Source organism: Mauremys mutica, chromosome 2 (assembly GCF_020497125.1).
Source record: "Mauremys mutica isolate MM-2020 ecotype Southern chromosome 2, ASM2049712v1, whole genome shotgun sequence".
Taxonomy (NCBI): Eukaryota; Metazoa; Chordata; order Testudines; family Geoemydidae; genus Mauremys; species Mauremys mutica.
In genome coordinates, this window is record NC_059073.1 from 279,687,538 (window position 1) to 279,714,654 (window position 27,117).

Consider the following 27,117-nt stretch of genomic DNA (forward strand, 5'->3'; position numbering starts at 1 on the left):
AAACATCCACAATACGATGGTCAGACAGTGCCACCTACCTATCATTCAGTGCATTTTTTAAGCAACCTACAGAAAGGGTTTAAAATGACATGATATGTTAGAAGACTTCAGAGGAAAATTTTCCACCACCCATAATTGTTCTTAACCCTCCACATTCCAACAGATATGCACAAGTAGAACTCCTTTGTGCCACATACTGTGGAAAGTATTTTACAGCTTGGGGGAGAGACATGACTCTCTAGTTCAGAAGCAGAATGTGCTACCAGAAGCTATCCGGATAGTTCAGCTGGGAGCTAGAGCTCAAGTCTCATAACAGAACACAGATTCACACCTAATGCTGATCCCATAGTGCAGCAGCAGTAAGGTGACCAGACAGCAAATGTGAAAAATTGGGACGGGGGTGGGGGGGGTAATAGGAACCTATATAAGAAAAAGACCCAAAAATTGGGACTGTCCCTATAAAATCAAGACATCTGGTCACTCTAAGCAGCAGGGAGATACTGCACCCTGAAACTCTATTTTTCAAGTGAGACCTTAAACAGTGAGCAGAGATCACTGTTGCCCATTTGTGACCAAAAACAACCTACAGCTGCAATGGTGAAAAACAATGAGCAACATAGGTTATCCTTCCAACTCAAAGAGAAAGCAGGCCTATGTTTTAAAGTCAGACTGAGGATTTATGGGCTGTAGTTAAGGAATCTCCATTTTCATATTCTAACAAGCTGGTAACAAAGATCTCTCTTGGCTGAGGCCTGATAAACATATACAGGGTTAACAGCCTGGATTACATCATTATTTTTTCTTCTTTACATATTTTAATATCTAGCTTCAGTATTTAGCTATTGGGGGGGGGGAGGGAAGGGGGAAATGCAAGAGTCAAGATTACCAAAAACATACAGGTTTCCAAACCATGGTATATTAATAAATTTCTAGGAACTCAAGTTATAATCCCAGCTCTGCTACAGACTCCACATGTGGCTTGGGCAGGTTACTTAACTTCTCTGCTCAGTTCCTCCATTGGTAACATGGAGATAACACCTACCAATTTCACATGGCTGTTGCAAGAATTCAAGTGCTTCGAAAATGAAAAGCAGTAAATATTAAGTACCTTTCAATGAGAAATCCAAGTTATTTGGATTCCCCAAAAAAGTTTTTTTCTAGTAGTACTTATACCCAGAACTTTCCCTTCCCATACCAGATGGGAATGGTACTTACATAATTAAATAGTTCATTGTGAGAATATGGAACTTTAATTTTCAGGTGAAGTGAGTCAGTCTTACCCCCAAAAGACCATACTTTATATAATGGACGACGAACATCAATGGGACAGTTCTGTATAACTTCATCAACTACATCCGAAATGGATTCCATAAAATCTGGATTAGCAAGCTAAAAGAAGTGGAATACAGACATACAAATGACATGAGAGGACTCTAGAGTTAATTTCCATGAACAATATGTTACAGCAACATTTTTCTGTAAAAAATTCACAAGGGCTGATGTTGCTTCTACTTATTAAATATGGTATGTACTTGTAGTGACCAAAATAAACTCTCTTCTATATAAATAAAAGGGAAATAATGCCACAGAGGTGTTAAACGTTTTTACAGTTGTAGCAAAATATAGGCTTCGTTTCACTCAAATCTTTAAACTAATCTTAATATTTGCCCTGCCTTAACTCCAAATGGTGTATTTCACTGCCAAGAGTTGATATATTGAGGGTCTATCTACAGATATGTAAACATACACAATAACTAAAGTTCAAGTGTGTGTGTGTGTGTGCGCATGTGTGTATATATAATATATATATATTTAGGAAGTATACAAAAATTAAGATTGAGAAATCAAGCACTCATGCTTTAGGAAATTAATTATGAGCTCTTCTGCAATATTAAACTCAGCCATATTGCGCATATGAATAGTATTTACATTTAAGGAAGAGGGACAGAAGAAGACATAACAAATATGCAGCATGGATAGATTAACGTTGAGGCAGGAGAGAGATTTGGAATTTTCTGACTTCAGTGCTAGACATCTTAACCCTAATGTAACAATGCTCCTCTTCTGCTGTCTGCAGGGATTGAACGTTGGATCTCTGGATCTGAAAGTTTACTGAGATAATGAATAAGGTCCACTAGCTCAGAGGCAGTAGCAGACTCAAACCTATATAAATGATCTGGCCACTAGAGCGGACAGAGAGCCACAATGTTAGCATGGATCACTCCAATACTGCATTAACATTAGTTTAATTCCCCTTAACAAAACAAAAAAACAAAAAAAAGGTATAAGTCTTGTTCTTATCTGTACATGCCCAAGCATACACTAGGTTAAATGCAAACCTGGCTAACATCCAAATGCCCTGGTATCCAAACATTCAAGTGTCCCAATATCTTTATGTAAGTTAAACTTAATGGACATGTTTTTTCTAAGGCTGTCTTACACTACGAGCTTGGGGTGTGATTCCACTGTTCACATGCACATACTTGAGCTGGCCATCACTGAGCTAGCGAGAGTATAAACAGTAGTGTAGACACAGTAACACTAGTAGTGGCAGCAGAGGTACAGCTGAGCCCTGCTGAATACAAACCTTTGTGAAACCAAAGGATATGTACTCGGCACAGCTCTGCTGTCTCTTTACTACCACTCCCCACGCTCCCACCGCTACATCGTTATTTATATTTGCTCTAGCTCGATGAGTGACAACACAAGTATGTGTACACAAGCACTACACACCAGTAGCTTGTAGCCTAAATTAATGATAGACTTTGCTCACATGTGGCAGAGTAATAGAGAGTTGCAAGTCACTCCAATAGATGACAAAGCATTTCACTACAGCAGGGACTACCTGTGGTGTGTTTATTAAAAATGTCACAGGATATGTTTCTTGCAGACCCTGCAGCATGGTGTGGCATAAATGGACTGAAGCATTTTTTGTTTAGTTTTGTGTTTTAACAGAATCGACACATTCAGCTGATATGCCAACCCAATTCAATCTGGGGTAGGGATCAGACATTCTACAGTGATTCTTTGCTCCCGGATTCTGGAGTAGTGCAGGCAGTGTACTTGGCCTCCTATCATGTCAAGATCAGTGCTAGAAGGCTCCAGAGGAAACTACACCCAGCCTGCCATATCTTTGTAATAATGGTAGGGGCCTGAAGAATGATTAAAAACATTTTAAAAAATTAAGTGAGCAGAGATCTTAGGACTTTCAAGGATCACAGATGCTAGGGATGAATATGGGCTTAGAGGTGCTGTCTGAAGCCAATGCCAATGCATAAGATGACACATATGGGTGAAACTTTTTCATATTGTGGATCACTTTTCAGAGATTCCCTTATGGGCCAACCTTTCCTTCCATTTATAACAGTTTTTGGTGACATACATTAGTAACATTCGGGCAGTATTAATGAGACAAGATGAAAATAAATGTTTCTTTAATGGGGATGGATGCAGCTGTTACATTAAATTCTCCCACATTTTGCACCTGTTGTTTTTCCCCCTCTTTAGATATATGATTTTTGTATTAGTCAGTACCAGATCTCCACAACTGCCAGTAGCCAGCATTATTCTACTCTTTCCTGATCATGCTGCAGCTTGGATCTAGCTGTATGTTCAGTATCTCTCCAGTTTTGATCATGATTGACTTTACCCCAAACATGAAGCATTTGCACAGATGCTGAAAGGGTTCTCGGTTTTTTGTCTTTAAAGTTTGGATGTCAAAAAAACCCTTCTGTGTACCCTATAAGAGCTCTAAACAAGATACACCCAGCAGGAAGAGTAACTGTTTTCAGGGTGGATAGATGCTTTAGCATTGTCCAGAATCACTGCAGTATACTCCATGACTTAAAGCAGGTGGGATAACTCACTGGCCCATGCACCAGAAAACACTTTCCAGCCACAGGATTTCCATCCCTTTCCTTTCTGGGTTCAGTTTTATTTCTTCAGATTAAGCTGTTTAACACAAGTTCAACATGTCGATTATGTCCTTTTCCCCTCACTCAGGGTCTTTTGCAGAAGCCTGCCTAGCTACCACCTACAGGATACACTCCACAGGCTGTCTGCCTGGAAGAAAGGTGAGCATCTCTGCTTCCTTCTCCTTCCTAGCCTTCGCCCTGCAAGCCATCTGTCTGAGTCATATAAACTGGGTTCTTTCTCCTGCCGTGGGGGGCCTACTTGACACAGCTCTCGCAACTGAGCTACTTGCTGGCGGGTTGTTTGTTAGGTGGGAAACATCATGACATGTCAGTTATGCTTATACGATCAAGGAATATTTCTGGTTATGGGTCACATAATTCCATTATCAGAGGGGTAGCCGTGTTATTCAAATCACAGGGCAGGAAGGTGCTGTTAGGCTGGTATATGCTCTTTACTCTAAAGGGGGAGGTTTCTATCACATAAATAATTTCCTGTTGGACATTCCCACACTTCTCCTAGCTACTCCTGGCCTTCAGTTTTACAAGGACAGTCACTATAATAAGATCTGTTCATTGGAGTTTCCTTACCTAAAAGGCACCTCAAATATAAGTGTCCAAGAATTAAAATACTACTTCTGGTAAATTGCTATAAGCAGGAGTGATATTCAAAGTGTTTGATTATACAACTAAATATGCTGTATATAAAATTCATGAAGTTTGCTCATTTAAACCAGTATTTAAAAAAAAAAAGAAAACCTCAGTCAAGATCTGAGATTTCAGATAAATTTTTCTTGTTTTAGTTGATGTTTCTGAAAAACTGAGATTTAGACATTATATACCTCCACAGGAAAAACAAAAGATTAGGCAGTTATTCACCTATTATTGTGCATCTGTGCATATATTAACCACAAGTCTTCCAGCCCTCTCAGACAAGACTTACCGGTATTTATAATTTCCACAAGGTGGTGCTCTTGCATCAAGAATTATATTGCGCTTTTTTTTACACACACACAAAAATGTATTACTGGGCACTATCATTCTTACCTCAGGATGAAAGAAAATTTCAGGACCAAGAAACTTTCATAGCCAATATCTATAATGAATTTATTTTTGTTGATTGCATTGATGCCTGTGTACTGTTTGATCCATTTTTGTGGATCTATATCATATTTGGCAAATTCTTTTACCATGTCAGGGCAAATGTAACAATATGTTTCCTGTAAAGAAATACCATGCATTAAAAGTTGCCTAAATTGATCATATGTAATTATTAAATACACTAAGGAGTATTTCAGAAAAACTGAAAATTACTTAATTGGAGAATCAAAAGCAAGGTCTAAATCTATCAACCTAGGGTTCACATTTGGTAACTACTGTTCTTACAATTCTAACCTTATTCTTAAGAAACAGAGTGTTCAGGAAAAGTCCTACATAATCAATTGGCAGGCCCCCAATCCTGCATTAAGAGATGCACAAGACCCCATTGATTTCAATGGGGCTCCATGCTGGCAAACTCCTTAGCTTACATGGAATGTCACTGAAATCGCTGGGTCTCTGAAAGCAGAGGGTCCACCTGTACGCATTTCATTGCATGATCAGAATTAGGTGATCATCCCAGTAATATTATGCAATATATGCAAGACTCAGAGGTCCAGGTTTTATGGAGAATTTTCTTAACTAGCATAGTTCAAATTTGAAGCAAACTCTAAAGCCTGAATCAAATCCCAGTTTCACCTTTAAAACAACTACATATTAATTCTAAAGAAAGTCTTGCTTGATAATTATTCATATTTCTCCTTGTTTCCCCTTTACATCTTTTCCCCCTCATTTTGTGAAGAACTTAAATAGAAGGGAAATTATAGTTAGAGAATTCCTATATTTGTATATGTAAAAAGGGCCACTGGTTAAAACAAAACACAAAAGTCTACCTCTCTTAAAAGAAAGGTAAATTTCACATCAAATTTTTACCTTTATGGCTTTTGCTGTCTCCAGAGACTGTTCAGGGGGAATTCCCACCTCTCTCCCCCTCAGGATCTGCTGAATGAAATATGTAATATCTCTACCTGCAATAGGGATATGTTTGATGCAACTTCCAATTACATAACCTTCTGCCTATGGAAAAAAAATGCTTAGAAAAAGCTGGTGTATGAAGTACCAAAAGTTAACAGCAGAATATAATGTTCATTTTTACACAGCAGCATCTTGGATTTTTTAAAAAAAAACTAAAAGTGAAACTTTGGCATCTTTCAAAGTGACCTCAAATTTGTAAACCCTAATGATGCTAAGGCCCTTGATTACTATTTGCAGAACTGATGATGATGCTTAATATTATCTAATATAAAAATCAGCAGTGAATCTAAAAAAAAAAAAAAGTAAAAGGATAATCTTAAATGCATGCTGAAGATAGAGACATTCCAACCATGAGGTCTTTTTCAGGAATGATCTAAAAAGGCAAAAAGTACTCATGAGAAGAGAAAGCAGGTATCCTGCATGAGAGACTTAAAAATGGATAGAGAAGAACAAAGGTTACAAAAATACCGAAGAGACAACAAAAAAAACTATTAAAGAAAGGGAAAGTGACCAAAGAACACAGTAAGGAAAAGTGATGTTTTAAAATGCATCCTGAAAAAGGCAATAAATAAAGACAAAAGAAAAAGGAACAGGGTAATATATTGGCCATAGCTAGTAATAGTAAACACAGCAACGACTATTCATATGGCAAGCTTGTGTTGTTTCTAATATTTCTCATTTTTAGTTCCATATAGCAAATACTGCAGGGTATAGATAACTACCAACATGCAATAAGCTTAAAAATGTTAATGGAGCCCACAGCACTATAATATATTTCAGTACTTAGATGTCATTCAGGCACATTACCTGTTTCACAAATATACTGCATGCCGTAATTGGAACAGAAATTAGAGTGCATAAATAATGATTACATCTTTGTATCCTGAGAGGTTTAGACAATTAGAAATTGACTAGATGCTTGTGCTGTGTTTATATAAGCTTGCCTTTGTTTCACACAAGCAACATGTACTCTAAATTTTTTACAACAGCATGAGAAAATACCCCATATTTGAAAGGTAGAATACTATACAAATATCCAACCAAAAACTTTTTGGATATGGAACTCAACACACAGAAAAGTGCTACACATTCAGGCAAAGATAAAATCTCTCCATCATGTGAGAATATCCACTACACTGACCAACTTTCCAAATTTGAGCAATATTAACAAATATTGGTCAAGGGAAAATTATGGATACAGCAGGATGCATGGACAGGATTTATACAAGAATAAGAATCTCCAATAGGCATATTGACTCCTTTTTCATGGCCTTCATGTCGAAAGACAGGATACTGGGCTAGATGGACATATTGGTCTGACCCAGAATGGCAGTTCTTACTGACCTCAAAGAGAAAGAGCTGTAATGGTATTTAATGAACTTGGATTTCAATTTTTTTCCAAAACCACAACTATTGTAACCACATTATGAAGAATCATTTGAAAAATGCTGACTTTTGTATGTAAATATCACCACTATAAAGTTTAAAATTTTAAAAATCTGATTTATAGTTACATATCCTCTATTGCATAAATTTCTAATGCATTATCTATAGTTTGGTCCTAAATTTAATATGACAGTGTCCCTTTAACACATTATATATACACATCCCTTTTCCCTAACCTCCAATACTCCTCCACAGTGTCACAATTAATATCCATAAAATCCAGAAAAAATAAAATTGGTCTACTAACTGAAGACCAAGAAAACTTTCACAGTCACACAAACAGTTTAAGATCTTAAACTGTATCCTACCACAGGAATTATGTGTTACTCCATCACCACTGTCAAGGACTATTCCTGTTAATGTACATTCGCCAACCTGCCGTGAAGTCCAAGATGCGGCTAAGGCCAACACTGCCTAGATAAGAAACAAAGTTAATATTTAGATATGGATAGAACACGTTAACAGATAATCTTAGAAGATCCTGCTTCAAACATTTCAGGTATATGCTTGCAGAAGACATACATACTCCAGCTATACTGTACTTTAGAAGTATAGATTCACTTTGTTCACCTGAACAGCAATGTTAAAAGATTCAAACATGATTTCTGCAAGATACTCTCTGTTTTCTGGAGTGTTCAATGGAGGTTCTGTCTGTAAAGAAAAGTCACCTTATTAAATATCTAATGCAGTTCAGACTTATTAAACTTGGCTCCTGATGCAGCAGTAACTCAATTTTTAAGTTTATGAGTGCACTCAAGAATCCCAAATAAGTCCCAGGTAAACGGATCTGATCCATTTACTCTTTCGTGGGTAGACACAGGCCCAACCTTTCACAACATGGTTGTTAACATTTCTTTGAAAAATTACTTATGAGCAGGAAAAAAGTTTGGTTTGACATGTGAACAGAAATGACATACTGTGAGCACAATAAGTAGTATGACTTTGACATATAAGTACTTGTAAGGAGGAAACACATCCAGAGTAAGACACTGATCCTGCAAACACTTATGCAACTGCCTCACTTTCCTACTGCAAGTGGTCCCATTGATCTCAATAAGACTACTCACCATAATAAAGTTAAACACAGTGTATGTGTGTTTGCAAGACTGGTGTATAAGGGATAATCTGCATTATGTACAGGAAGCAGACTTAACGTCTAAGGATTCTTCACATTGCTGCTACTCCTACCTGGGAGGGGATGAATTACCAAGGAAAACAGATGAAAGAATGTGCATTAATTTTAAAATAAACTAAAATTAGATTGTATCAGAGGGGTAGCCGTGTTAGTCTGGATCTGTAAAAGCAGCAAAGAGTCCTGTGGCACCTTATAGACTAACAGATGTTTTGGAGCATGAGCTTTCGTGGGTGAATACGAAGTGTTCACATCCGATGAAGTGGGTATTCACCCACGAAAGCTCATGCTCCAAAACATCTGTTAGTCTATAAGGTGCCACAGGACTCTTTGCTGCTTTTAAAATTAGATTACGCGGAATCCTGCAAAACAAACAAGGAAATCTGGTTGCATATAGCTACTTAGTGTAATAAATTACAACCATCTTTCCAAACAATTCATATAAACAGCCTGAAGTTTAGTGATGAACAAGTTTCAAGGCTGATCCAATTTGGGACCTTAACTACTTAACAGTGGTCTTTAATTAAAAAAAAAATCCAGCTATGAATTATGTATTCTTTATATTTATCTCCTCCTATGCAAAACCACTGATTTTAAAAAAAGCATTTTGCATTAAGTAACTAATTTCATCTTCAACAGAAACCTTTCACGGAAGGTAATACATAATTGTGTGCGATTGCTAACCTACAGCATATTGCTAAGTGACATTTCCCCCTATTTCGCTGTAATGCTTTATTTTGTTTGACTGAAGTCAGCCAATTATTTTAAGCAGCATCTGTAATTCAATCAAGCCATTCAAAGCTTTTAAAAAAAAATAAAATAAAGCCCAAACCAAGAAGCCTGCTTCATAAGTGTACTGGAAACTGGCTCTAATATGATTTTATATATTATTTCTACAGCAATAAAAAAAATGAAAAGTTACAAAAAAGTCTTCTAGGCTTTATAAACATAACAAAACCTACTTGTGCCGGGAATGTTATCCACCACAATTATACCATCTCCCATTTGTGGAAGCATTTTCTTACCCAGTTCTATTACTCACCATTAAAAAGTAATGATGCTCAGGTTCAGCACGAAGACACTTAAAAATTACTTGCTCCATGAATCTTTCCATGAGACCCCAGTCTTCAACAAGACCATGTCGTATGGGCCACTGAAGCAAGAGAACATTTTAAACATGTCAGTGTATGAGCCAGTAGGTAACAATACAATGAACACGAGAAGCAAAATCCTAGTATCTTCTATGAGAACCATAAATACTAGCCTATATAAACATTGTGTCACTGTTCTACTTTTAAAAGAAAGCCAATAATTTTTAAGTCATCATCCTCTCCTGGGTGTCTCATTATGATTCTGTTTGTGGATAGGGGACTGGACTGGGAGTCAGAAGACCTAGGTTCTATTCTTAGTTCTGCCACTGCTTTACTGTGTGATCTGGGCAAGGCACTTCACCTCCCTGTGCATCAGTTACCCCATCCGTGAACTAGGGATAATGATACTTCTTACCCTTTGTAAGCATTTTGCAATCTATGAATGATCAGAGGTAGGAAGACAAACCAAGACTTCAGTATTATATTATTTTAGATCTATTATTTTAGTTCCTGTAAGCAAGGGCTATCTTTGCATTTTGTTTAGTGCCCAGCACACAGTTGGTGCTTAAGCTAATATATAAAGGAAGTAATATCGGATATGTATTTTATGAATATTTATCATATACCTTACTTTATTAATCCCCCACAGAAAAGGGTCCTTTAGAGGAAAAAGAAAAACTGACTCACAGAGAAGTGGACTTATAGGATGACCCTGTGCACAGGGGCCAGTGGACATGTTCTGACATTTCTCAAAGCAAACTGATCAGCACCAAAATAGTCAGTAATTTTATCATTAATACAAGTCCCATGTAATTTTCGGCAAGAGGAAATAAAAAGATTTGATATTATGACTATATCAGCTACTGACATTACTGGTGAAAAGAAAGTGCATTATATTAATGGACTCTCCCAAAATGGATCGGTCATCAACTGTTACTAAAGCATTGGAAGAACTATTTAAAAAACAAAAAAAGAGAGGCCAACCAACCAAATTTGCACATGCTAAACTGAAGCCAACTAAATTCAATCCTTTCATTCTGCAACTGCAATGACTTAATGATAGCAAACTTCAGATAAGTGTTTATTTCAAATCTTCTTGACAGGCATTTAAACAATCTACAATAAAAAAAATATAGAGTCAACTCAAAAAGATTTCTGAAAGATGTTTAAAGCTTCATTATATATTCTTACTTTTGTAGCATAGGTAGGTTTATCTATGGCTTCATCTCCTATGAAAAAGTCTAAATCATCAACTCCCTTCAATACTCTCCTCTGGGCTTGGTCACCTACTTTTGCTGACTCTCTGATTGCAATACCTAAATAAACAAACAAATAAATAAATAATCAATCACAAAAGAATATATTAAAAATGAAACCTTTTCTAAACATAGAACAATGTGAGGTGTTAAGCATTCCCCTTTTCTGCTTTAAATAAAGCAGGCAAGACTTCTTTTCTCAAAAACAAAGACTGGAATGTAGGAAGTGATAAGCTGACACACTAATATGTTAGGGTACATTTTCAGTGCAGTGCAGGGGATTTGGTCACTTATCTCCAATTAACATCAGTGAGAGTTGTGACTAAATCCCCTCACTCACTCACACCACTTTAAAAATTTCCCCCATTACCAACTACAGCACTCAAGAGAACTGTATATTTTTTATTTCCAATCCAGTAGGCACTCCTGAAGTGAGGAAATGACAGGTTTTTCTGGGTCTCAATATACCAGGCAAGTTGGAGAATTAAGAGAAAGAGGAGGAAGTGGGAGCATGAAGAAAATATTCTAAAACATTAAATTACTGAGCCATTATTCTGGCTGGTAGAAAAAGAAATCAATTTGCAGCCATACAGAGAAGCCTATTGAGACATTCATGCTTGCTTTTAGCAGGCGGCAACTATCACTAAAATCACTAGCAGAAGGCTGGTGTAGACAGAAAGATTAAGCAGCAAGAAATCTAGGGCAAACTATAAATAAAAACAGAATAAAATGTAGCCTGTTTATTTACAATCTTGTTTCAGTAAGCCAGAATCACACACTCAACCACTTATAATGGAGAACAGGCAGTATGTAGAATAATCACTTAAGAGTGTTTTTAATAGTATTAGGACAAAGGACTTCTTCAGTTTGAAAACTTCTTTCAGAAACATACACCAGACCCCCACAAAACATTCCAATTGACAAAAGCAGGATTTACATTAAATTAATAGTTATTGGAAATATTTTCTACCATATGGTGAATACATGAACCTATTTAGCACAACACATACATATATCTTTATAAACTCTTTGTCATAAACAGATAGTTAAGGGTTAAAGTCTCTTTTACCTGTAAAGGGTTAACAAGCTCAGTAACCTGATGAACACCTGACCAGAGGACCAATCAAGGGACAAGATAATTTCAAATCTCTGTGGAGGGAAGCCTTTGTCTGTGTTCTTTGTTTTTCTCCTGTGTTTGGCCTCTTGCTTCTCCATCTCTCTTTTGTGGTCAGCCTCTTGCTTCTCCATCTCTCTCTTGTGGTCAGCCTCTGCCCTGGCCGTTTCTGCCTTAAGTAGCTCCATCTGCCTTTGATGTTCTTTCTCCTTTTCTTGTGCTTGCAGTCTGGCCAGTTGGAGTTTGTCAACTGTTTCACTGGTACTCATGTTTCTGTGCTTTCTGGTGCTGGCCACACCCCTCCGCAGTCAGTGAACTGACTATGTTGCTTGGTTCAGTTGCTTGGATTACAAGTTCCTAACCTTTCTATTCACGACTGAATAAAAAGAAACAAAACTGGACTACTGTAAGCTGAATGCTGTAACTCGCCCCGACAACTACCCAATGCCATGCACCGATGAGCTATTGGAGATATTGGGACGTGCCCAGTTCATCTCCACAATAGATTTAACCAAGGGGTACTGGCAAGTACCACTAGATGAACCCGCTAAAGACAAGTCAGCTTTCCTCACCCATGCAGGGGTGTATGAATTTAATGTGCTTCCGTTTGGACTGCGAAATGCACCCGCCACCTTCCAAAGGCTGGTAGATGGTCTACTAGCAGGATTGGGAGAATGTGCAGTTGCCTACCTCGATGATGTGGCCATTTTTTCTGATTCATGGCCCGAACACCTGGAAACGGTCTTTGAGCGCATCAGGCAGGCAGGACTAACTGTTAAGGCCAAAAAGTGCCAAATAGGCCAAAACAGAGTGACTTACCTAGGGCACCAGGTGGGTCGAGGAACCATCAACCCCATACAGGCCAAGGTGGAGGCTATCCAAAAGTGGCCTGTCCCAAGGTCAAAGAAACAGGTCCAATCCTTCTTAGGCTTGGCCGGATATTACAGGCGATTTGTACCACACTACAGCCAAATCGCTGCCCCACTAACTGATCTAACCAGAAAAACCCAGCCAAATGTAGTTAAGTGGACTGATGAGTGTCAAAAAGCCTTTACCCAGCTTAAGGCGACACTCATGTCTGACACTGTGTTAGGGGCCCCAGACTTTGACAAACCCTTCCTAGTAACCACCGATGCATCTGAACGTGGGGTAGGAGCAGTTCTAATGCAGGAAGGACCGGATCACAACTTCCATCCTGTCGTGTTTCTCAGCAAGAAACTGTCTGAGAGGGAAAGCCACTGGTCCATCAGTGAAAAAGAATGTTACGCCATTGTGTATGCCCTGGAAAAGCTACGCCCCATACGTTTGGGGACGGCAGTTCCAGCTACAAACCGACCATGCTGCGCTAAAGTGGCTTCATACTGCCAAGGGAAACAACAAAAAACTTCTCTGATGGAGTTTAGCTCTCCAAGATTTTGATTTTGAAATTCAACACATTTCAGGAGCTTCCAACAAAGTAGCTGATGCACTCTCTCGTGAAAGTTTCCCACAATCAAATGGTTAAAAAGTGTTCTTGAAAAGTGAAAAATCTCGTTGTTTACATACTTAGTAGTATATGTAATAGTGCATGTGTTTTATTAATCTGTTTATTTTAAAGTTCTAAAAGGAAATCACCGCCAGTGTGGTTCCCCCACTGTCTGCGATTTGGGGGGCGTGTCATAAACAGATAGTTAAGGGTTAAAGTCTCTTTTACCTGTAAAGGGTTAACAAGCTCAGTAACCTGATGAACACCTGACCAGAGGACCAATCAAGGGACAAGATAATTTCAAATCTCTGTGGAGGGAAGCCTTTGTCTGTGTTCTTTGTTTTGAGTTCGTTCTTTCTTGGATTTAAGGGAGGCCAGACATATTCTTCAAGTTCTCCAAAGTTTCCTGAAGTATTTTCTTCTATTCAGTATAGTGAGTATTAGAAAGGCGAATTAGTCTTATAATTTAATTTCTGCATTTGCAATTGTGTGTTTGCTGAAGAAATATCTTTATTTCTGTTTGCTGTTACTTTGATTATTCTGAGGAGGAGGGAGGGGAAGTCTCTCCAATTTTTATAAGTTAGACCCTGTAATTTTTTCCATCCTGGTATTACAGAGATAATGTACTTTCTTTCTTTCTAATAAAATCTTTTCTTTTTAGAACTTAATTGATTTCTTCCCTTGTTTGGATTTTCAGGGGGAGGGGAGGGGGAAAAAGTGAATCCCTCTTTGTTTGATTCAAGGAATTTGAATCCAGGTATCTCTCCTAAGGACTTGGAGAGGGGAGGGGGGGAATGGATTATTTCCCTTTGTGTTAAGATTCAAGGAGCTTGGATCTGTGTTCCCAGGGAAGGTTTGGGAGGAATGGAAAGTGTACCAAAACACTATATTTTTGGTTGGTGGCAGCTTTACCAGATCTAAACTAGGATTTTAGTTTAGAGGAGTCCATGCAGGTCCCCATCTTGTGAACGCTAAAGTTCAAAGTGGGGAATAAACCTATGACACTCTTGATTTAGAAAATTGCTTTAATACTTAAAACTACGTTAACTGAACTACATAGTTACTGCACTATAGTTCTGATACAGAGTGCTTCCCTAGTTAATTCCTTGGACCTCTGGGTTTATTTAATATTTCCTTACCTTGTAGCATCTATCCAAAAAAGTCAGCATTGAAGGCAGGCAAAAAAATACTGTGGACATTAGAAAACTAGATGTTTTGTTAGATTAACTGAACAAAGTCCCATAAACCTTTTCAAATACAGCAGAAGCATAATTAGCACCTCAAAGTTAAGGCAATATGTAGTCCACACAAAGTTTTTAAGCATCAGATACAAGACTACAAGACATTACTGAAATAAAGGACAACTAAAATCAGTGGAGTTTAGAAAGGTATCAAATTTAGATTTTAACATTTTTGGTGTTAATATGGGTCAATAAAAAAATAGGTAGCAAATTCAAATAATGAGACCATTTTAATATGCTATGGGCACAGCACCTATGCACCACAAAAAGTGGTGCAGTATACTGCTGATTCTTCTTCAAGTGATGGCCCCTATGGTATTCTATTGAGAGTTATGCGCATGCACCACGTCTCTGGAGCTGTTCAAAGTAGTATTGCCTGGCGGTCCGCACATACGCTCTTGTATTGGCCTATGGTTTCGCCTGAGGTGATAAAGGGTGGGGAAGATCGTCCACGTCTCCAGTTCCTTCTCATGGCCACATGGTCCAAGCTGGAGCTTCTGCTGCCCTCTCATTGTTAGTGACGCATTTTCAAACTTTTTACAAAAGCAGTTATTTTCACTCCTTAGTTAAAATTTTATTGTTTTTCGTTGTACTTTGGTAATTCATAGTATTTTTTATAATTAAGGATTTGGGACACCACTTCAGCAGTTTTTCTCCCCAAACAATCTCTCCCCCCTTTACTCCCACGCAGCTCCCAGGTCTGGGTACTGGTTTATGCTGAAGATGCCAGGATTCAAAGTCTGTGCTTCCTGCCCTCGCTCGTTTTCCATCAGCAACAAACACCAACACTGTTTATACTGTTTGGGGGAAGGCCACATGGCAGTATCTGCCTCTCCTTCACAGCCCATACACAGGAAGGCTGAGCTCTCCACCTCAAGAAGCACCCTGTGGGCCCAAAGTCGGATCCTGGCCAGGAAACTCCCCCACGCCCCATACATCAGTCTGAGCAATACAAAAGCACTCCCCCTACCCTGGAGCCTCCTTCCAGATCAACCAGTATCCGTGCTACAGACCCCGCGTTGGGGTCTAGCCATGAAAGCATGCACATACCAGCTTCTTCTACTCTTCTCCTCCCTAGGAGTGAGAAACAACATTGAAAAAACAACTTTGCACCTTACTCGGCCCCTGGAATTCATAGGAGCTCGCATCAATTCGACCTTTGCCTGAGCTTATCTGCCACAAGACAGATTCCAGAGCCTAGTGGAGCAAATAGCACAGATAAAATCCAATCCTTCTGTCTCGGCCAGAGGTCTTACCTCTCCATCCTAGGGCACATGGCAGTGTGTACATACATCACCTCCTTCACCTGCCTGCACCTTCACTGTCTACAGCTATGGCTGCAAAGAGTCTGTTCCCTTATGCACCATGCTCAACTTTCCCCCGGAAGTCATCTCTTCTCTTCAATGGTGGACAGACCCAATACAAGTCTGCTCTGGGATGCCCTTCCTCCCATATTCACCGAACGTGACAGTCATAACAGATGCAGCAAAGAACCAGACTAACACGGCTACCCCTCTGATACACAACAGATGCGTCACTCTCAGGCTGGGGCACTCACACTGGAGATCACATGACACAAGACACCTGGACCACGCAAGAGGCCAGGATGCATATAAACATTCTCAGACTTAGGGTAGTACACAAAGAATGCCACGTGTTCTTACCAGCTATCCACTATTGCCACATCCTCATCATGTCAGACACCACCACCACAGTATACTACATAAACAAACAAGGGGGCACGAGGTCCCCAGCACTGTGTATGGAAGCGATTTGCCCTGGGAATGGTGCATCAAACTACATATCCTTTTGTCAGCAGCCTACCTGCCTGGCACCTAGAATGCGATTGCAGATTCTCTCAGCAGGAACTTTGCAACTGACCACAAATGGGAGTTGCATGACACAATAATCGTGGACATCTTTGGTCCCTGGGGTACACCAGAGACCTTTTTGCATCTCACACCAACACCAAATGTACCCAGTATTGCTCCAGGGGAGGACTCTGTGCCCACTCAATGGCAATGCTCTGGTCATGGATTGGTCAGATCAGATGAACTATGCCTCCCCCCCACACACTCCTACTCCGCTTCCTCCATAAACTCTGGCAGGAGAAAGTGACAGCCATTCTGATCGCTCCATTCTGACCTCGCCAATTCTGGCTCCCTCGTCTTCTCTGTCTGTTGAAACAACCTCCACACCTGCTACAGACATTTCTGGAACTTCTGACACAAAACAATGGCAGACTCAGGCATCCAGACCCATGGACACTATAACTGACAGCATGGGTTTTGGATGGACACTTCCATTAGTACGAGAATGCTCATTGGCAGTGCAAGATATCCTCTCCAGTAGCAGAAAGGACTACACAAGGCGATCCTATCAGGCAAATGGACACGCTTCACCTCCAGGTCAGATTGGCAGAGACCTGGGGGATGGGGGGGTGTTCGCCTTCCTCTGCAGCACTGGGCCTGGGTCACTTGCAGATTTAAACTAGTGTAAATGGTGAATTCTCTATAACTTGAAGTCTTTAAACCATGATTTGAGGACCTCAATAACTCAACCAGAGCTTAGGGGGTCTATTTTAGGAATGGCTGGGTTACGTTCTGCAAAAAGAACAGAAGTACATGTGGCACCTTAGAGACAAACAAATTTATTTGAGTATAAGCTTTTGTGGGCTACAGCCCACTTCATCGGCTGCATAGAACTGAACATATAGTGAGGAGATATATATACATACAGAGAACATGAAAAGGTGGGAAGAGGCTAATTAAGTAAGAGAAAAAAACTTTTGTAGTGAAAAAAATCAAGATAGCCCATTACAGACAGTTTGACAAGAGGTGTGAGACTACTTAACATGGGGAAATAGATTCAATGTGCAGGAAGTCAGACTTGATCACAATGGTCCTTTCCGACCTTAAAGGGTACAAGTCCTGGGCCCAACAGCAAGGTCTTGCCCCCAAAGCTGTGGGCATCGCTGTGCTCTTAGACTATTTCCTCCACATGAAAACCTAGGGACTGGCTCTCAGCTCTATCAGAGTGCATGCAGCAGCCATTAGCACTTTCCATCCTCCAGTGGAAGGGCATTCCATTTTTATCCACACCTTGACCACCCAATTCTGGAAGGGCCTTTTACGTAAATATCTGCTCATTCAGCCCATTGCTTCCCAATGGGTCCTTATCTCTTTAATGAACTCTCTCTTTGAACCGCTGGCCTCCTGCCCTCTCTCTCTCCTCTCCATGAAGGTCACTTTCCTTGCTGCCATTACCTCAGCGAGGAAGGCTGGTGACCTGGGAGTCTTGATGGCAAACCCCCCTTTTACCGCGTTCCATAAGGACAAGGTCTACCACAACTGCTTCCCTAGTTTCTGCCAAAGGTAGTTCTCCAATTCCACCTCAACCAACCCATACATCTGCCTACCTTCTTTCCAAAACCACATGCCTCGAATGAGGAACAGTGGCTTCATTCCCTCAATGTGCATAGGGCCCTGGAACAAGCCATTCTGGCAGTCTCCCAGACTATCTGTCATCATAGCGGAGAGAATTAAAGGATAGGCCATTTCCACCCAGAGAATCTCTAAGTGGGTCTCAGAGTGCATTACACGCTGCTATCACTTTTCAAGGCTCTCCCCACCAAATGGGATACAAGCCCATTCCATGAGAGTACAAGCATTGACCACAGCCGCACTCCACGAGAAACCCCTTGCGAACATATGTAAGGCGGCCACATGGAGTTCGGTAGACACGTTTTCATCTTATTATCCTCATTTGGTGCAGCCGCGGAACCACAGAACAAAAGACCATCTTCCTCACACCCTCCTCCTATCTAAGTACTGCTTGTCAATCACCCTCAGTGGAATACAACAGGGACCATCACTTGAAGAAGAGGCGGTTACTTACCTGTAACTGGGGTTCTTCAAGATGTGTAGTCTCTCTCTGCCACGGCTCTGTAGGTCTACAGTGGAGAAAGAACTGGAGATGTGGCCAGTCCACCCCACCCTTTATCACCTTGGGTGAAAACAGGAGGCAAGACAAGGGTGCATGCTGTGACCACTGTGCAATACTACTTTGAAAAGCTCCAGCTACAGGAGCAGGTGTATAACCCTGAGTGGAATACAGATAGGGACCACACATCTCGAAGAACCTCCAGTTACAGGTAAGTAACCTCCTCTTATCTGAATAGCATGGAGGTTATTAATTTTATTCAGATAACTGAGAGGGCAGGAATCATTCAGCTGCAGGGTGGTCTCCCCCACAGCCAGGAGCTCTTCCTTTTCCTCACAGTGCTGGCCAGGGGTCTCTGCTCTGCCCCGCAAGGACTGCAGCCTCTCCCCACACCTTGCGTTGCGCCTGCAGGGATTAGGTGTCATCAGCCCAGCAGCAGCACAGGAAGCTCTCTGCAGCTCCAGCGTCACAGCCCCACTGCCATGACAGGGGAACTGCAGAGGGCTACCTGCACTGCCGCAGAGCCAGTGATATCCAATACCTGCAGGAACAAGGCACAGAGAAGACTGCAGTCCTGGCAGGGCAAAGCAGAATCTTGGCCAGAGATCTCTGCTCTGCCCTACTAGGACTGCAGCCTCCCTCCCTACATCTTGCACCTGGCCGGGGTTGGGTATCATCAGCCTGTAGCAACAACTGTCACAACCCTGCTCACTGACTCCCATGACGGCTGGGCAAGAGCCATTCAGCAGCAGGGTGGCCTCCCTGGCAGCTAGGGGTTTGTCCTGCTCCTCCTCCTCCTTGTCGGTCTGGCTGGGGGCTCTGCTCTATTATCCGAACCGTCACATTATCAGAATCCCTTCCTTGTCCCCCAGCATGAGATGCATGAATTCTATGCCGTCTGCAGCATGTATCTCATGCTGGGGGACAAGGAAGGGATTCTGATAATGTGGAGGTTCAGATATATAGGAGTATACTGTATACGACTCCCAACCAGGGACACTGTTATTTAATATTTGGTTTGTTGTTTTTTTTACTCTGTCTAAAGCAGGGGTAGGCAACCTATAGCACGGGTGTCGAAGGCGGCACGCGAGCTGATTTTCAGTGGCACTCACACTGCCCGGGTCCTGGCCACCGGTCCGGGGGGCTCTGCATTTTATTTAATTTTAAATGAAGCTTCTTAAAACATTTTAAAAACCTTATTTACTTTACATACAACAATAGTTTTGTTATATATTATAGACTTATAGAAAGAGACCTTCTAAAAACGTTAAAATGTATTACTGGCACGCAAAACCTTAAATTAGAGTGAATGAATGAAGACTCGGCACACCACTTCTGAAAGGTTGCCGACCCCTGGTCTAGAGTCCCAGTCAGCATAAAAATGGATACACATTGCTGCCAAGTGGTACCTGCATTTCAGTACTTAAATTGACAAGAGGCCTCCCACATACTACCCAAGCTGTAACCACAGAGTCAGGTAGAGAGGAAGTACCTTGTATTCTGTCTAAGCCAGAGTTCTGGAAGAAAAATAATAGTGATAGGAAGGAAATGGTACTAGATACTTTTCATCTCAGTCATTGCAACCAGAAGCTGATTTAATGAGGAATAGTACTGGCAAACTGCAGGAAGGGGTTTTCATTAGCTATACTCGAGTCAAGGATGCAGATATAGAGAATATGGAAAGAGACCTTGGAAGAATGAGTTAAGATCTGGAAAGCAAATTATTTTTTGCTCATCGTTTTCATGAATAACGTTGTACATCAGAAGCTGAGGCAAAAGTTACTTACATGATGGAATAATGAACTGTGGTTCCGTATTTCCTGCATAGCCAAGTTTTGTGTACCTAAAAGAGTTATCAGTAGGTCTTTAGATGCATCAAGAAAAAAAATCAGTTCATTTGCAAGCTCAATATTGACTATATAAAGTAAAGACACTAATCATGCTTCTTGCAGTGTGAAAGCCAAACAAGAGTATGGACCATCTACATTGTTAAGCACAGCTCTGCTCTGAAAAATGACTAAATGTCACATAGTGGAGCTCCATATTTATGTCCAATTATTTAAGTATCAAACATTCTTAGTTTACAAGTGAAAAGGTATTTCCGCCCCTCCCCCCCCCCAACTGTCTATTCAATTTAGGTTTTCTCCATCTCACTTATCACCTGTTAAAAAAAAAAAGAAGAAGAAGAAGAAAGAAAAAGATTCTGCAGGACATATTATTCTGTTGAGAACATAAGAACAGCCATACTGGGTCAGACCAAAGGTCCATCTAGTCCAGTATCCTGTCTTCCGACAGTGGCCAATGCCAGGTGCCATAGAGGGAATGAACAGAACAGGTTACCATCAAGTGATCCATCCCCTGTCGTCCATTCCCAGCTTCTGTTCTCCAACATCTGTGCAACCCTATTGTCATTGACAGGGTTAGCAGAATGACTACTCACAGTTACCTCTCTAAGCTCATTCTGTGTTAGCTTTATATTGTCTAATGGAGGCAGATGAGAACAAGAAGTTTGTTCGAAGCACAAGTCAGAGAGCCAGGAACTAGAGTTCTAAGCCTGGCTCTGATACAGATTTTCTCTGTGGCATTGAGCAAGTTACTAAGCATCTTCACAGGGTGGATAAAAATCAATTTAAATTGGATTTTTATTTAAATCAAATCATTTTCAGTTTTAAAAATCAACCTATTTGAAATTCTGATAACCTATATTAAGGCCTAATATTACTATAATCTGTTTAATCATTTCAATTAGAAACAAAAAAAATAAAGTTAAGCAGGACATGTTTGCTGCTGAAGTTTTAAAGAAAGTCAAACCACTGAACTGGTAAAAAAAATCACTGTATATCCACCTGGCACTAGAGTTTGTTGAAGTGTTAAATCAGCTTTTGACAGCAGTAACCTCTTCTGCAGGTGCAGAGAGAATATATTCTTCACTTCAGTTTATTCAACTAGTTCAATTCAATAACTGGGTCATTCAAACTTAAGAAACCAACTGAGAATTGAAACAGTAGGCAAGCTTGTTTCTCTCTCTTCCTATCCATGAATAAAAACTAGGTGTGAACAGATATCCACTACTTCTAGAACAGAGGTGGGCAAACTATGGCCCGCGGGCCACATCTGGCCTGCAGGACCGTCCTACCCATCCCTTGAGCTCCCGGCCGAGGAGGCTAGCCCCCAGCCCCTCTGCGCTGTCCACCTTCTCCTGCAGTCACGCCACCACGCGGGCAGCGCTCTGGGCAGTGGGGTTGCGTGCACCTGCCGAGCAGAGTGGCAGCGTGTCTGGCTCCAGCTGGGTAGCACAGCTGCCAGACATGCTGTTCTGAGTGGCATGGTAAGAGGGCCGGGGGGTTGGATAAGGGCCCAGGGGGCCTGTCAGGGGGCAGAGGTGTAGATAAGGGTCAGGGGATGGGGAACAGGAGGGTTTGGACAGGCATGGGGTCCTGGGGGGCCTGTCAAGGGGCAGGGGTGTGGATACGGTCAGAGCAGTCAGGGGACTGGGAGCAGGGGGGTTAGATAGGGGGTGGGGTCCTGGGAGATTCATGAATCTCTATCAAAAATTTTAGAGTTAGGCTACTTTTCCATAAAAAAAGAATCAGGGGGGAAAACATCTAGGTCAAGCTTCATAAATATCGCACATAAGGTCCTGGACTATAGTAAGGACTTGTTCCTATGGGGGACCCAGGGGCTGAGCTACTTGGTACAAGAGACTGGCAAAGTCACCACAGGCACTGGGACCCAGCCTCTGACTCTACGAGGTACCATCAGGTATCTCACCAGGATCACCCACTGAACCCACCTGAGTAATCTCATGCTCCTATTTTATAGCTTCTCCTTACCTGAGCTCTGATTGGCTCAGTTTTCAAATGATGAATATTTATAACTCCACCCACATGGATATTTACTATCCAGCTCATGGAAAAATACTCATCTACCCAGTAACTAGCAGCCCTTGCTTCTGGATGGTTCTGGGCACTTCAAGTAAATGGCCTTGCTCTGCCTCTTTGCAGGTATATACAGACAGCCACACAAAACCAGAAATCTATTAATTTCTCAACTGCCTCCCTCTCTGTCTCTAAACAAATAAAACACTGCAGCGCAAAAGACATGTGGGTCACACAAGCAGAAGTCTTGGAATGTTGTTAGTTCTTTTGTTTTTCTGGAGGTGGGGTGGGGGGGAGGTATGTAGCAAGGGGGAAGGAGCAGAGAGTGTGCAGCCAGAAAGGAGCAACACTGTTGTCAAAGCAGGACACTGTGAGAAGAAGGGACAACATTCTTCAGAGTGCAGCCTCTAGTGTTGATTTAAACACCTGGGAATTGGAGGAAAAAAATATCAGGGCTGCAGGTCGTAAAAAAGACTATCCAATGCACTGTCCTTTGGGAAGTTTTGGAAATGTATAATGGGTCCAAAACAAGTTGTGTAAGGATGACTAGGAGCATGTGATCAACTTCCAAGTGTGCAATGGTCTCCATCCCATAATGTCACCTGCATCCCATAATTTGTGTGCCTTTTCTTAAAATCCCACAAACCCACATGGCCCTCCTTACCATCTTCGACAGAACCATGGAGCCTGCACAGTTCTTCACTATCATCATGAGCATTGCAAGCAAAGGGCATATAATCTTGCAGTATTTGCAAAGCCACTAAAAAAACCAAAACAGTAGGGAACATGATGATTTCTTGGAGGATAGATTGCTGTGGGACATAATGAGAACCAATTCAAGGCTCTTGGTGGCATGCACGGAGCAGCTGCAGATGGTGGAGTGCCACTTCTGGGACCAAGAGATGACGCATCGTAACGTAGGCTTGGGATGACAAGCAGTGGCTGCAGAACTTTCAGATGCGCAAACCAACATTCCTGGATCTATGCGCAGAGCTCACCCCAGACCTCCTGCACAGCAGCACTAAAATGAAAGCTGCACTGACAGTGGAGAAGCGGGTGGCAATCGCACTGTGGAAACCTGCAATACCAATTGCTACTGGTCCGTTATAAATCAATTTGGAGTCAGGAAATCCACCTTGGAGGCCACTTTCATGCAAGTTGCTGAACCACTAATCACCTCCTGCTATGTTGGACTGTGATTCTCAGCAATATGAGCAACATAGTGGATGGATCTGCAAAAATGGGGTTCCTGAACTGCGCTGGAGTGACAGATAGGGATGTGTGTGCTGTTTTGATATCAGATCATCTTGCCACAAAGCATATCAAAAGAAAAGGCTACTTTTCTATGGTTATGCAAGCACTGGTCGATCACTGGGAGTGCTTCACTGATGTTAGTGTGAGCTAGTCAGGGAAGGTAAAGGACACAGGACTTTTCAGAAAGCTGCAATCAGGCACTTTCTTTCCCAACTAGTAGATTACCACTGGGAATGTTGGAATTGTCAATAATGATCCTGGGCAACCCTGCCTACCTATTGCTCTCCTGGCTTATGAAGCTGTGCACTGGCTATCTCAACAGTACCACCATCTGTAATGTCTACAATTTCAGTTGTCTGCTGGTACCACCAGCAGTGCTGCAACTAAATGTATGTCAGTAAATTACCTGTATCCAAAAAAAAAAAAAAAAAAGGCTGTCTTTGTCTAGTAAAACCAAGGATGAGTTCATAATCAGGACAGCAAACTGCAACATGACTCCATTTTGACTCCAAGATGAAAAGATTGCTTGGTTCATTTACGCAACAAATTTTCCCTTTCATCTTGTTCAGAAGGGACATTTCATTGACATGGTTCAATCTTTATGACCAGGATATACTAAACCTGGCAGAGCAGACAATGCTGTAAGGTTGCTGCATACAGCGTATGAAAAGGAAATTGAACAGTGTGCAAAAAACATTGATAGGAAATTGGTTAACCTGAGTTTTGATGGGTGGTGCAATGTATACTATGATTCAGCAATATGTGATTGTGTGACAACAGAATATGGCACTATCTTACAGAAACAACTGATACTTCAGGAAATGCCCATACAGCAGAACACTTAAAGAAGTAGCAGTCAAAGCTATAACAAACCGAACAAAAATTCAAGTGTCAAGTGCATAGCTTTGTCCCGTACAATGCTGCAAATGCAACAAAAACTAGAAGAAATCAAGAAAAAGATAATGAAGAGAATCTGACACTTCTAAAATGTGCGTACAGGGCTTATTTGACGCATCTTTCTGCCAAAAACTGAAATACAACTCCGGAAATAAAGGAAAATGTTGCTCAAATTGCAAAATACTTCCATTACAAACACTTCCTTCAGCTTCACTGAAGAGAGCAGGTGAATCTAAACTAATTCTCCCACAAGAACTATGATGGAATTCAGTGGTTGACTGTTTTGAGCTATTTATTAAGAACTGGCCTATTCTGATGCCAATTGGTGAAGGAAATTGAGAACAAAATAAATGAAACTAGCACAGCCAAAGCAGTGAACATTGAACTAAACAGAAATGTAGAAAATATACTGAATATACCAAAACCTATTTCCATGGCCTTGGACAAACTGCAGAAAGATTGCTGCTGTATTGCAATGCTGTTGAAATTTGGAAACAACTTTGAAACACTGGAGAAAGAAATACCCAATAACACAGTTAAATTGCAGGCAGTAAAAAAGCAGATGGATCTAGCACTTACTCTGCCTCATTTTCTTGCGAATATTATCGATCCAGGGTAGATGCCTAACCACTGAAGAAGATGCTGCTTATGACATGGGCATCTAATAATCACCCATCAATAGTGACAGCCATAATAAATGTCAAGGCTGCAGGTGAACCATTCAAACACTACACATTTGCTGAAGTTTAAAAGGAAGTCGTATGACTCTACTGATAGATATTACTAGCAAAGCACCTGGAACCAGAGTTTTTTGAAGACCCAAACAGGCAGTAGCCTCTTCTGCGGGCACAGAAATAATATTTTCTTCATTCATTCAAAGTTGAGAAATAGAACGGGAGTTGAAAAAGCAGGAAAACTTGTCTCATTCTTCCCATCTATGAATAAAAATGAGGAAGGAGGGGACAAGATCTACCAGTTTTAAAAGTTTGAAAGACAGCCTAACTAACTTAGGAGTCAGTCTCCTTTTCAAGAGATTTAGACAAGTGAGAATTTAAGCTCCTGTCACTTTCACTTAGGCACATGTGAAAATTTTCCAGGCTGACCTGAAATAATCTGTTTAATTCACTGACTAAAGTTAATCCCTCTGTTTCTTTAGTAAATCATTTAGTTGCAAATGTGAAACATGTTTTGAAAAGAGAAGTGCAATATCCAAAACATTTACAGTTTTGTTTAATAAAAATAAGTGTTATATGCTGGTTTGTGTGTTTAATTAAATACCATCTTCATGTAGCTTGACACAAATCAGAAGCAAAAAGTTAATTATCTACTAAATAAGTAATGTATCATTCACCATTTTGTAACATACTAAAGATGTAGAGTTTATAAGAATCTGAAATATTAAGCTGTATAATTGCTTAAATAAGTGTATATAGTTAAAATGTATTCCCCCCCATAGAGCAAAAAGATGTACCAAATCTAGTGTAATAGTGCTATTTAGTTCTAAATCCACATTTTTAATGGTTATATCAACCAATCAGAATGTGCCTTTCTTTAGCAAATAACTGAAATACAAATGGAAAAAGTTGATTATCATCAATTATTTAAATCAAGGCTTTCCACTTGGCAATTTAAATCACTCCACCCTACTTCTTTACCTCAATTTCCTGCATCTGTGAAATGGTGATATTTACCTACTTCATAGCAGTGACAATTAATTGATAAATTGTCTTGACAACAGAATGGAGAGTATGAAGAAATCATTACAAGTAGGTTGAGAGAGAGTCAGAAAAATTCCTTTTATATCCGATCAACAGAGAAGAGAAACAGAAGGCTCTGGAAATGGGTGCTCCAATGTGGAGCGTAAATCTACTGCATTAGATCACTGGTTGCTATCTAGCTCAGGTCAGTAGCGAGCAAAAGTAGTTAACATCTGAGACTACAACAACTGGTTGCCTCATGCACAAGTGTCCACATTACAAAAGTAACAACAACGGGTATCCTGAAGATTGAATGCCTTCCTACCCCTAGAGGTGCTCTCCCCCAAAGTCAGGATAAAAGCAGACGGACAGTGCGATGCAGGTAAACTGCACTCTTCCCACACAAAGCTAGGGAGCTGCACTGTCAAGTACTGTCAATGCATAGGCACATTTAAAATCTTACAATCTCCATAGAGCCCACTACAAATAGCTCAAACACTATTAGGCTATCCCTATAGTAGAAAGTGTTTTCCTCCTTACCACATAGCAGCTTAAACAATAAATGTCCCTTTATGGAGTATGTACTGTAAAAACTCATTAACCTTCAGTCTGTTTAGCTTAAGAAATTAAATCAAATTAGCTGTGATCTTGCCTGTTAGATATTGCCCATTTCAAAATCTTTTCCAAGATCCAGCCACAATTTTCAATTATACAAAAGGA

General features: G+C 40.7%; 1 protein-coding gene across 1 annotated transcript in view; it reads right to left on the reverse strand.

Moving 5' to 3' along the window:
* The window catches only part of ACTR3B (actin related protein 3B), a 46,392-nt gene that overhangs the window by 11,176 nt on the left and 8,099 nt on the right, over window positions 1–27,117 (reverse strand). Inside the window, 10 exon segments of the mRNA XM_045005713.1 lie at window positions 1,297–1,389; window positions 4,959–4,993; window positions 4,996–5,131; window positions 5,883–6,026; window positions 7,739–7,748; window positions 7,750–7,844; window positions 8,001–8,081; window positions 9,605–9,715; window positions 10,845–10,969; window positions 20,459–20,514. Coding sequence (XP_044861648.1) covers window positions 1,297–1,389; window positions 4,959–4,993; window positions 4,996–5,131; window positions 5,883–6,026; window positions 7,739–7,748; window positions 7,750–7,844; window positions 8,001–8,081; window positions 9,605–9,715; window positions 10,845–10,969; window positions 20,459–20,514 — 886 coding nt within the window.